Here is a 12,622-nt window from a genome sequence, read left to right as displayed (position 1 = left end):
GTCAGGAGTGATGGGAAGGAGGAACAGTTTTAGGAAAAGGAAAGGATGAGTGGAAGAGCTGAAGGAGGAGTTGAAAGAAGGAATGGAAAATCACCAGCAATGTTGTGGAGGAGAGAGCAGAACATATTTTGAAAAGAAAAGTGGAAAAGTAGGTAAATATCTTGAAAGATGAAGAAAGTGAAGAAGAGAAAAATGTTGGAAAACTTTTAGAGGAGGCATCTTGGAAGTGGATGGAGGGAGGAAGTGGAGGAACAGTTTTAGGGAAGATGGAAGAGGAGATGGTGGGAATAAGAAAAGGAAAGGTGAGTAAAAGGAAGAAAAAAGGTACTGAGGGGTTAGACAAAATGTTTTGTGGAAGGAAATGATCATCGAGGCCAAAGAAGAGGAGGAGAAAGGACTAGAAAAGAAGAAGGTCACAAAGGTTTAAGGAAGAGAAAGATATGGATACTTTGAAGGAAGAGAAAGGGGGAAGATGATTTAGGAAAGGGTGGGATGGAGATGGAGGAAGTGGGACTCACCTTGGAAAAGAGGAGGAGGAGGAACAGTGTAAGAGAAAGAAAAGAAAGGGTCAGGGAGGGGAGAAATATGGGGAGTTGAAAGATAAAAAGGAATCATCTGTTGAAAGGTGCAAGGGTGAGGACAGAAAAAAAAGGGGAAAAGAAAGTTTAAAAAGTCTTGGAAAATGAAGAAAGTGAAAAAGAAGAGGACAAGAATGTCTCCAGAAAAGAGGGACGAGGACAAAAAGATCTTGACAACTTTAAAGAAGGAAGAAGTTTCTGGAAAAGAAGAGGATGGAGATGCATCATGGGGAAGGCAGAGAGGAGGTAGACAAGGAATGGGTTTAGAGAAAGGAGTAAAAGGGAGGAGGAGGAGGAGCAGGAAATGAGAAATATTTTTGGATTAGAGAAGATAAAAGGAAGGGCTGATGACAAAAATGTTATCTTGAAAAAAAGAGAAAAAGATGAGGATGGATTATTTTTGGAAGAGAAAAACAAAAAAGCTGAGGTAGTCAGGAAAGGATTGGATGGTGAAAAAGGTTGGAGGAAAGGGAAGGGATGGATGGATGGAAGAGAAGATAGTAAACATCTCTGAAAATATGCAAAAAATGGAAAAAAGAAGAGTTTTAAAAGTCTTGCGAGATAGAGAAGAAAGTGAGGAGGAAGAGAAAATGTCTTTGGAAAACAGGAAGGAGAACAAAAAGTTTGAGGAAGAGAAGTGTTGATGCTTTGAAGGGCATAAAAGTAGAGGGAAGTTTTAGGGAAAGGGAAGGATGAAGGGAGGAGGAGGAGGAGGGAAGCCTCTTGGGAAAAGGAAGGAGGAGGGATGAAAAGGAGGGGGAGGAGGAAGAGGGGGGCATCAACAATCCCCCACCTCCCTCCCTCCCTCCCTCCTCCCCCTCCCTCCCCAGATGATGAGAAAGCTGCCCGAGCTCGCTGCACTCCGCCGTGCGTTTGTTTCCCTGTCAGCCGCGAAGTGCCCAAAGCACCGATCCGTTCCGAGCCAAACCAAGCCAAGCCGAGCCACGGCGTGCGTCTGCGCTCCCAATACACGCCCCCCCTCCTCCTCCTCCTCCACCAACACCACCAACCACCAACCTCTCCATCTCCGACCGCTGTACTGTGGCAATGGAGCCGTAACCAACCTCACTGTGCTTTAAGTGAACCGAGCGCGTGAAATAGCAACGAGGAGACAGCTGAGAGCAAGTCGGCTATGGAGGAGAAGCGCAGGGAGGCTGGAGTCTAGACTGCACGCAAATCAACAAGACACACTTACCGGGATTACTTTTTACTTTTTCTTTTTTTTCTTTTTAACTAAAAAAAACAAAAAACAAAAACCAACATTAGAGCAGGGATTGTTCCTGTTTTTATCTGATTATCTTTAGTCTATCATTGCACAGCGAGGATGCAGGGGAAGGAGACGAGCTTTTGCACGGGATGCTGGAGACTAACGCTGCTGTCGTGCGTCCTGGCTCTGCACTTGATCCCGGTGTCTGTCCACGGTAAGAAACAACCCTCCACTGTGCACTTTAATCGTGCAAAAACGTCCATATATTAGTCCTTTTTTGTGCTGCTGCAGCATGTCCTCTCTGTGGATTCAGGGTACCGAAACACACTCCCACAGGGCTGCAAGAAAGGAGGTCAGTGAGGCTCGGATTGTAGGTTAGGAAGCCCTGCACTTCACACTCAACCAGTATTAAAATCATTTTTAAATGATGGCATTATTCTGAGCTCTGTATTGATCTTTTTTCATTTTACAGTCACTGCAAACTGAAATTACATTGAAATTTGGAGAACATGCCCCTAAAAAATGTGGGTAATACACATTTTTGATCGATACTAGAGCAAATATCACCTCAGTATCATACTGTAGGAACATCATTTTTCAAATTTGAACGTCTTTGGAGACCAAAATGCCACTAAAGGCTCATTATTGAACATTATGTCCCTGTAGGATTATCATAAAGATGCCATAGGAGACATACATTGCATACAATCAAAATTAGGTCACTATAAAGACAAGTAGTAGACAATCTCCTATACTAGAAGAGGTAATGAGGTCAATTTTAACCCACAGTGAGACGACGTATACACACACACACACACACACACACACACACACACACACACACACACACACACACACACACACACACAAGGTAGAAATATAGGGCACAATCGTGTAAAAGCTCTTGGTAATATCTCACATTGCAAGGGTTAACGTCAAATATTATTTCATTTTCATCATTTAAATATGAAATATACAATAAGGTCACTGTCAGCTTAATGTTTGCAGACACTGATGGTCTTTATGTAGCGTGGAGGGGTTAAAGAAAAAACCCCATTTAACTCACTCCAGGCATTGAATGAATACAGATAGGACACCACAGTGGCATTTTAGGAGGCAATCACAAATCAAAGACAACAAAATCAGGTCACTAAAACAACACTTGGAAGTATTGCAGGCGCACTGTAAGCCACTGCAGGGATATTATTGGAGAAATTACAGAGATTTGTGACAGTGACAGCAGCCAGCCGATGCAGTAACCCGGATCCCTGGAGGCGCACTGGCACTACAGCCACACAAAGGCGAGGATTAGGGCCGAGGGACCTGATGAATAATTCATGAAGGGATCTGGACGGACATTCTGATACACACTGAGAGGGAGGGAGGAGAAAAAAAACACACACACACAGGAGTAAACATTAAAAAAAAAGACATGGAGGACTGTCTTTCTCTTTCTCTTTGTCTGAGATTCATTGCGCACGGCGGGCTACATTACTGTCAGATTAATAATGCAGGAGCGTGCGCGAGATGAAATCAGTCTGGCGTTATAATCTAATATAATCTGGCTGATTCGTTTCGCTGCACTGGATGAAATTCATGGAGTGTGATTACAAGGTGAAGTCGTGTGTGTGTGTGTGTGTGTTTGTGTGTGTGTGTGTCTGTGTGTGTGTGTGTTTTATTTGGAGCACAAAAATCAGTCTGGAAGCTTTCTAAAAAGGGGGGGGGGAGAAAAAAAACAAAAAACCTTCACAATAGTGGAACATCCAAGAGCAATGTTCCCTGTCAACTGCACATCTGAGCCAAATCTAATGATTTAACACATTGACTAACTGTCCTTTCAGTGATCTGCCTTTAATCCAGTTTTCCCCACAAACTGAATGGATGTCAAGGGTTTTTTTAGTGCAGGTGTATTTTGATGTAATTCTTTGGCTTTTGTCCCCTAGTCATACAGCCAAACTGCTTCATATAGGAATGTAAGATATGAGAGGATGAACAAGGCTTGTCTATGCAGCGCAATGCACATTTATATAAGAGCAGTGTGTGTGGAATAAAGCACGTCTGCTGCACCGGGTGACCTGTTCCTTCACGGCAGAGATTACATGCACATCAGGCTCATAACAGCGATCAAGAGGTTGTGATATGTGGCACAAGAAGCTTTCTGCAAACAGAGAAAGCTACACATGCGCAGTTGCATCTGCCATACACTCTCTGGAGGCTGAAAATATGATTGCTGTTATTACTCTTTGGATTGGTTTCTTAACAAACTAACATGACAATACTTCTCATGATATAAAGAACATGTCACCCAGTGCAACAGTGTGGCTTATTGGTTAGTTTTTAATCATTTTTGGGACAACAGTGGAGGTCTACAGCACAGAGGAATAAGACATATTAAGCTTTGGATGCACACACAAGTAGTCCAGTTCATTGCTGGTGTGGCTCTGCACATTATATGCTATAAAAGGTTTAGTGCAAGATTTTAGAAAATATTACTACTTGTTTGCTTGAATGACAAGATTGAAAATATCTTAATAGGTTGTCATGTCAAAGTCAAGTGGATATTTAACAAAGCGAGGTTGGCATACATGGTGGAGACGCCTTAAAACAACCTTGGCCTAGCCCCCCTCCTCCTCCTCCTCCTACACACACACACACACACACACACATACATCTCTCCGCTTCACCGGTGAAGTGTGGAGGCGGCAGTTTGCCCCACATTTGTGAATGATGCTCAGACGACCAGAGCCGACTGCCCTCAACTGACAACAGCCGACCAGAGTACCGTCAGTCATTTACTGTCGGCTTTTTCCTCCAGTGGCCATTTGCAAATTCTCCTCTTTCTGCATGTTAAATACAGATGATATGCCGCCGTCCCCTCCTCCCCTCCCCTCCCTCCTCCCCTCCCATCCCCCACAAACGGTTAGTGTGGTGGATGTTGGAGTAACGGTGTCCAACGTTCGTTTTCTGCACAATCGTACAGCCTCTCCTTTCATCTTCCTCTTCTTCCTCCTCTCTCTCCTCCTCTCCATCTCTTTTCTCCTCTGGCCTGCTGACACATATCTGCTAGCTGACAGATTATCTTTGATGTGCAGTGGGTTAATCTTCAAGCCAAATCCTCCCTCCATGACTCCACTAAAGCACCACAGTCTTTTTTTATCGCAGCAAGGAAGAAAAAAATACACATTCACACACAAAAATACACACATGAAAACATTTCTACAATCATAAAAAGGTACATCGGCTGTTGGGCGAACAATGGCTTTGCACTCTCCCTCCTTTCTCACCTGCCTCTTTCTCGGTGTCCATGGAAACCAGACACATCCGTTGACACCGGCTGGCAGAACAATGCGTTCGTATCGCCGCTGTAATGTGTTCCCACTTCAAATTTCATTAAGCTCAAAATGTTTGTTGGCTTTTGGCACACATTGAAATCTGGTGAAGTCTGGTGGCTCTCCGCTTGCCTCCTCATCAGTGTGTGTGTGTGTGTGTATGTATGTGTGTATCCAAAGCCACTGGTATTGGGTGTAGTCCATCATTACCAGCTCTAATCTGTAGATGCTATCATTATTTGCACTGGTGTATTCATTATTCCTGCATACCGATTTCATGAGCCGCGTACTGTGATTGATGTTCTGCAGATGTACACATTCTGACTCAAATTTGAGAAGGAAGCTGCAGCGTTTTTTGGTGTAAATTTGTCTTCAAAGTCGCGTGTCACCTCGGCAGATCTTGCACGAGTCTGCCTTGATATTATTCTGGGAACAGTCGTGTTCAAGAGTCAGCGTTGATCGTCACGACTTCTTAAAATCTCTCCTTGAAACGTTCAACCCGGAGTACAGTAAGTGATGCGACTTACAGATACAGCTTCCTTTGTAGGCTTCTTGTGAGGTGTCTGATGTTACTGACGTCCAACAGAGTGAGTGATGGACACCCAAAGCAGCCGGGATGGCGGGTGACGCTTCATCAAATTACTGCAAATGCGCACACACACACACGTCAAAGTACGGAAGCCATAACGGGCCCAGTTAGGAAAGTAATTAACAGTAACGTGCAATCATGTTCGCAGAGTGACAGCAAAAGGAAAAGACTGCAGTGATTACTGAACCATTAGTTTCACTTAGTCATCGGTTCTTCTGTGATGTCACACCTACAGTCCCGATTTTTCTTACTTTTTTGGAGTGTCAGATTGGGACTGTGATTCAGACTCTGCTCTACTCCTGTGGCCACTAAAAGACTGAATCTCTTAATGTAATACAGTGACTTGCACACCTGCACTTTATCTTACCAGGAGCTAGATTTATTTGGCATTACTGTTAATCTTATTTTTCTATGTTGTTAATGTAGGGAATGGTCATAGTCTTGCTATTTTTACCTCCATGTGATGCTGTGTTGAATGTTTTTAGCCATATTTATTATTTATTGAGTTTTACATCCTTGACTGTTCATAATTGCTGCTCATTGGCATTGGTGTATTCTTTTGACCTGTGTGTTAAAATTGTGCAGAAACAGCCCTGTATTCAATGAATTACATCAACCTATAGTATATAGGGTCCAATGCATGTGTTCAGTACCAATGCAGGAAGTGTGTCTTATACAGTATGTAACGTAGAGAAGTCAGACTGATGAATGTGGAAGTCAGAGTGATGAATGAGCGTGAGCACTTGTGACGTTCATGCAGGAGAACAGATTTCACTTCACATTGTAGACTTTTAATTAATATTTGTTTTTTATTAAGTGAACCTTGATGTGAACCTTTACCTGAACCTTAACCACATCGAAGTCACCCAAATATTCACTCAACATAATCCAGGGTTTTGCAGAATTGCAGGAACACACAATTAATTCAGCTGCTTTAATAGAGAAAAAACTAATAATGAAAATAGATGATTTCTATGATATGTTACAAGCTAACTAACATGTTTGATTTACTCATACTGATTTAAAAAGTGAAAGTTAAGGATGGAAAATTACTTTTATTGTATTTATTTATTTTAACTAACCATTACACTACCAGAAAAAAACTCTATGCAACCACAAAAAGTTTGAAACAATATAAAAACAAGTAATACGAACAGATTCCTCATCCATCAATATAAAATAATAACATCTGTGCGTAGTTTATACTTCAAGTCAAGAGACGAGCAAAAAAATACTTAAACGCATTACGTCGTCACATCTGGAACGAGTTTCAATAATGATCGTGACCTAAAACATTATGCCTGATTTCATTACTAGTATTGAAATTAATAAAGCAGGTTGACTTTCATTCATGGTTAATCCTGAATTATTAGAGTAATTAGATTAATTAGGAAAGGTACAGAAAAGTTAATTTAAGTCAAATAGTAAAATATTTTTCTGCACTATGAAACATGAGCACCTTTTGTTTTGTGATTGTTAGTTAAACAAAACAAGAAATTTGTCATTATTTTTTGACACTAAATAGACTAAATTATGGATTAAACCTGAAATTGATTCTATAAAAAAAAGTTATTTGACCCAATGTGTTTTAGATTAATCCGCCAAAAGCTTTAGTTACTACATGAAAGATTGAGGATATTTTCCCCCTGAGGAACAACAGCATTAAATTGGGGATTTCTTTGTGGCTATGATGTGCCTCATCCCAGATAAAAATCTGTTTGTTTGGAAACTAAATGATCCAGTCTATTTTGTAATTCCTCCCACCTGGATCTGCCTGCAGGCCAACATTAGCATAGATAGGTGGCCACAGGCTTGACCCGACCAGCTGCTGGCTTCGCTCTGTGATTCAGTGTGTTTGTATGCACGTGTGCTCTGTAATCTTAGCTTCCTCTGAGGTGCAAATTTCCTCATACATGTAACCACATACTGTAAAGTGAAAATTGTTATGCCCAGCTCGTTTGAGAGCACAACAAAGCAGGGAGGACCACACGGCAAGAGCTCAAATGAAAGTAATTTATTAAAGTTTATTAAACTTTATCTCTTAGTTTAAAGTTTTTTATTAGATGTGGAGAAATACTTTATTTATCTCCAGGGGACGTTCATGTTTCTTGGAGCATCTCCACAGATTCATCAAAAAGTTCCTGCTTCAAACTCAAGATACAAACACTGGTCTCTTGGGTTCAACGTCCTGCACTTTGCATGTTTAAAGAGTAATTCTCAAAAGAAATAAATAGTATGTAAACATTATATTTAGATCCCTAAAATCCAGAATTTGGGCTAATCCAGGTGTTTAAAACCACAATACAAGTGTCATACGTGCAAATAAATAACCAAAATACCCCAATGACCCACAACCAGGATGCTATGGTGCTTTCATCTGACCATGTTAACATTTAAAACTCTCACATATTACATACAGATATTGCAAAATGAATAGAAAGGAATTAAACAATCAACAGAAGATGTATATATTAATAATAATAAGTCGTTTTTCAAGTAAAAATGATCAACATTTTTAGGTTCTAGCTTCTCAAATGTGACACTTTGCTGTTTTTCTTTGTCATATATGAGAGTGAATTGATCAGCGTAAGGTATTCAACTATTAGTCAGACAAAATAAGCAAATTGAAAGCATCACTGTTGCTTCTGAGAAACTGTGAATGCAATTTTGTCACTATTTTGTTGACATTTCTACAACTAAAATGATTAATTGACATAATAACTGATAGATTAATTGATAATTAAAATAATGATTCAGTCACAGCCCTGCAATTATTGTTATCCTTGCATGTTTTAGCATTAAAATCTTTAATATCACTGCAGTAGCACAACCAGAAATGACAAATATCTTGCAAAAAAAGCAGTTGAATCTTCCAACAGGTAAGTGTCTCTTTGTGTTGGAGTTTATCCTCCACGTCATCGTCCTCGTCAGCATGAGGGCGTATTTTTTGCTGCGGCTCTGACTCTCAGGTGTGGCAGTTGTTTGGGGCGTCATTGCTGCTGTCCTTGGCCGTGGTCTGTCCAAAAGTTTCGGAGAAGGTCATCCCGAACATCCTGACAGTGACGGGCTGCTTCTGTTCCCGCTGGTCAACGATGAAGCTGTTAGGATATGTGAGCTTTTTTAGCAGTGCTGAGTTGGCGTTGTTCTCTAACTCTGGGTGCCCTTCAACAGTAATTTACATGTTTGTGTGTGTGTGTTCATGTACTGTAGGCGGCCTGTGTGTGTGTGTGTGTGTGTGTGTGTGTGTGTGTGTGTGTGTGTGTGTGTGTGTGTGTGTGTGTGTGTGAGAGAGCGAGAGAGAGAAAGGGCGAAAAAATGGAAAATGGAATAAGAAATCATCTTTTTGCTTGTGCGTAGGCTGACACCTGTCTCTTTCTGTATGTTACAGTACATTTGCTTTTAGCTGCCTTAAAATGTGTGTGCGTGCATGTGTGTGTGCATGTGTGTGTGTGTGTCACAGTGTGCTACGTAGGTGCTAGACCGTGTGTCCTTGGTGAGGCGAGTCATTGAGTTCATGCTCGTGCACAGCAGCCTCCTCTCTCGTCTAGCAGTGAACGCTCCTCTTTTCCCTCGTCTGCCGTCCTCTGCTGCAGACTGTCATATTAGCATTCAGCCGACCCGTCACACGGCTGTGCGAACACACACACGCGCGGCGCGTTCACAAACACGTACGCCTGTCACGCTAACAAACCAGGTGCAGCACAAAGACAGATAACTAGAGAAGAGGATTTATTTGGTTGGTTTAATGTCACAGTTCATGTTTAAACTTATGTAATAAAGAAGAATTATCCCTCCAAGGAAATTATTTTTTATGTATGCCATCAATACAGCAATCACAGCTGAAAGATGATTCAATTAATCACTTTTTTTGACTTGACTGAAACTCATGACATCATTTTGTAGTCACTTATTTGTCCAAGAAACAAAAAAGGCCCGTCTTAACATTCGTGTCGTCCTCCCGGGTCAAATTGACCCCGTCTTTTTTTAACTGTTTCTTCTTTCCTCCCTTCCTTCCTTCCTTCCGTCTGTCCTTCCTCCCTCCCTCCTTCTCTCTTTCTTTCCTTCCTCTCTCTTTCCTCCCTTCCTTCTGTCCTTCCTTCCACCCTCCCTCCTTCTTTCCTTCTCTCCCTCCTTCTCCCTTTCTTTCCTCCCCCCTACCTTCTTTCCTCTGTCCTTTTTTCCTTCCTTCCTCTTTTCCTTTTTCCCTCCCTCCCTCTTTCCTTCTTTCCTTATTTCCTCCATCCTTCCTTCCTTCCTTTCCTGCCTCCCTTCCTTCTCTCCTTTCAAACAGGAAAGAAGGAAGGAAAAGCAAAATTTCAAAAGATTTGCTGGTTCAAGCTTCACAAATGTGAACACTTGCTGTTTTTCTATGATAATATATTAAATACTGGCTGTTGGTGGACAAAACAGGTCATTTAATATCATAAACTTGGGCTTCAGGAAATACTGATAGGCACTGTTATCTGGCACTTTATAATAAAATAATTGGAATATGTGCAAGTGTTGATAAAACTCGTAATGTGCAAATAACAGAGAGGTTTGTGTTGGTTTATGGTGGTTAGGACTGTAACCGCTGGAACATTCGACAACACGCTCAAACACAAAACATGTTAAAAACGATTAAGGCAGCCGGTGGTGAGGATTGAATGAACAGAAACCGCAGTTCAGCTCCTGTTTCCTACCAAGAGTCAATTTTGGTTTCTTTTAAACAGGATCATTCCGTAACCCTTAGCCACATAGTTATTTTAATCTCCTTTTCCTTTTGACCGTGTCCTTTTTGTGCCTGAGGGGCATCAGCGTGCTCCAGCTGAAGTGAACAGGACCGTAGCTTTCTCAAATAGATTATCTGACATTCAGGACTTTCAGGAGAAATTGGAAGAAAGTGTGCAGCGTTTTCCTCCAAAGTTAAACGTTTATCACATTGACAGGTTTTCTCTGCCTTGAGTGCATCGGTGCAGAAGAGCTATAAACCAGCCTTTAACCTAAAAAAGCCTTAGCTATAGCGTATAGTGTCAGGGTCAGGAAACTGTTGTTTTAAACAGTGATTTGTCTTGACATTGGTGGTGTTAGATATTAGAGAGGTGATATGTGATATTCTGGAGCGACATTAGAAATTGTGTATCTTGTTGATTCATTTGAATGAGTTGTTGTATGCAAGGTTTTTTACAAATCCCACCAATTTTTGCTGGAAAATACCCAGATTCTTTCTTTAAGGAGCAGAATCTTGCAAACTGATTTTCACCCTGATTTCATGTCTCCAAACATAAAGTAGTTTTTTACTTTTATGAGGATTTTTATTCAGACTAAACATTTAAAAAATCGGGGTGTAAGAGGGGAGATGTGAAGGTTTTGTCTGTGTAAGAGTGGAAAACACACATGCACACACACAAGCACATACACACACACACACACACACACACTCACACAGGCTTACACACTTGAATCTTAATTGACTGACCGTTCGAAATCAGGCCACAAGGGAAGCTGTTTAAGTGGAGATGCATGGATGCACACATACAGTATGCATGCACTCAGATCTACACACACAAACACACACACACACACACACACACACACATACACACACACACGCACATACATCTGTCAATTATCATTTGGTTTAACTGCTTTAAAAGCAGAGGTAACGCTTATGTGTGTAGAAGTGGAAATCTTCTATGCATGGCTTCATACACGTGCATGCATGCACACATGTCCACACACTCTCTCTCTCACACACACACACACACACACACACACACACACACACACACACACACACAGTATCATATTCTTCATCTTCATAAAACCCTGGTTCTCCAAAGATAAACACATTATTATTAGCTGTGAGCCTCTGTGTGTTTGTTTAACGTGCAGATTCAGATCTTGTTGGGTGTGCGGCGCCGCATCAACTCTAGCGAGGCCGAGACCGTTTCCATGGCAACACATCCTTCTTCCTCCTCCATCCTCCTCCGCCACCTGTGGAGTCAGAAATGAAAGGATTTATGCGATGGAAGGAGATAGAAGGAGAAACAGTGAGACAGAGGGGGTGTGGAGAAAGAGAAAAAAAAAAGGATTTCAGAAAATGAAAAGATTCGTTTGAGGAGGATAAGTAAATGAGGAGGAGGAAGGGAAGGGAAAGAAAGAGAGGACAAAATGAGATGAGACAGAGAAGATGAAGTGGTGATGAGGAGATGGCGAGAGAAAGAGAGAAAAAAAAAGTGAAAGAAGGAGAGAGCGAAGAAAAGAGAGAGATGGTGGAAAAATCGATGCCCAGGTTTTCAATTAGAGCCGATTGCAGACATGTGCATTTCCTCTTTATATCGATATTAATGAGCAGCATTGGGTAAAGATAAAAAAGCCTCATGTCTTATTCATTAGAGTGAGCGAGTGAGTGAGTGTGGGAATGAGAGAAGAGGAGAGGAATGTGTGTGTGTGTGTGTGTGTGTGTGTGTGTGTGTGTGTGTGTGTGTGTGTGTGTGTGTGTGTGTGTGTGGTATTTGAAGCTGAAATCAATGAGAATGAGTTAAAGAGGCTCTCAGTCACTCTTCACTCACACTTCATCTCCATCCCATAGCGGTATGTGGTCCGCTCTGTACGAACATTTTCATGACATTAATAAGATGATATAATAATGCTCTCACACCTCTCCAAAAATGCAGAAAAACCTGAACCACAGCTGACCACAGTTACCTCATTTTGTAGTCGCAAATTTCAACCAAATTTCCCAAAAATCTGCAAAAGAAATGGGGGAAAAATCGGATTAAAGAAACTTCAAGTGTGTTTCCACTCACTGCTGTTATCCAAATTTTTAGGAGTTACGATGTTGAGATAAACAGCTGGCCATTAATCCATAAAAGATGATGTAATTTAAAGAGTGCCAGTCAAACCTAAATGTCATGATTTATTTGCAAAGTCTGTT

At 41.3% G+C, this 12,622-nt stretch overlaps 1 protein-coding gene across 1 annotated transcript in view; it reads left to right on the top strand.

Moving 5' to 3' along the window:
- The first annotated feature begins 1,841 nt into the window (after positions 1–1,841).
- The window catches only part of cspg5a (chondroitin sulfate proteoglycan 5a), a 49,126-nt gene continuing 38,345 nt past the window's right edge, over positions 1,842–12,622 (top strand). Inside the window, exon 1 of the mRNA XM_062423181.1 lies at positions 1,842–1,999. Within this exon, the coding sequence (XP_062279165.1) occupies positions 1,903–1,999 (97 nt within the window). The 5' untranslated portion in view covers positions 1,842–1,902. The remainder of the gene's footprint in view (positions 2,000–12,622) is intronic.

This window comes from Scomber scombrus, chromosome 7 (assembly GCF_963691925.1).
Source record: "Scomber scombrus chromosome 7, fScoSco1.1, whole genome shotgun sequence".
In the NCBI taxonomy this organism is placed as follows: Eukaryota; Metazoa; Chordata; class Actinopteri; order Scombriformes; family Scombridae; genus Scomber; species Scomber scombrus.
This window is presented reverse-complemented; position numbering and strand designations above follow the sequence as displayed.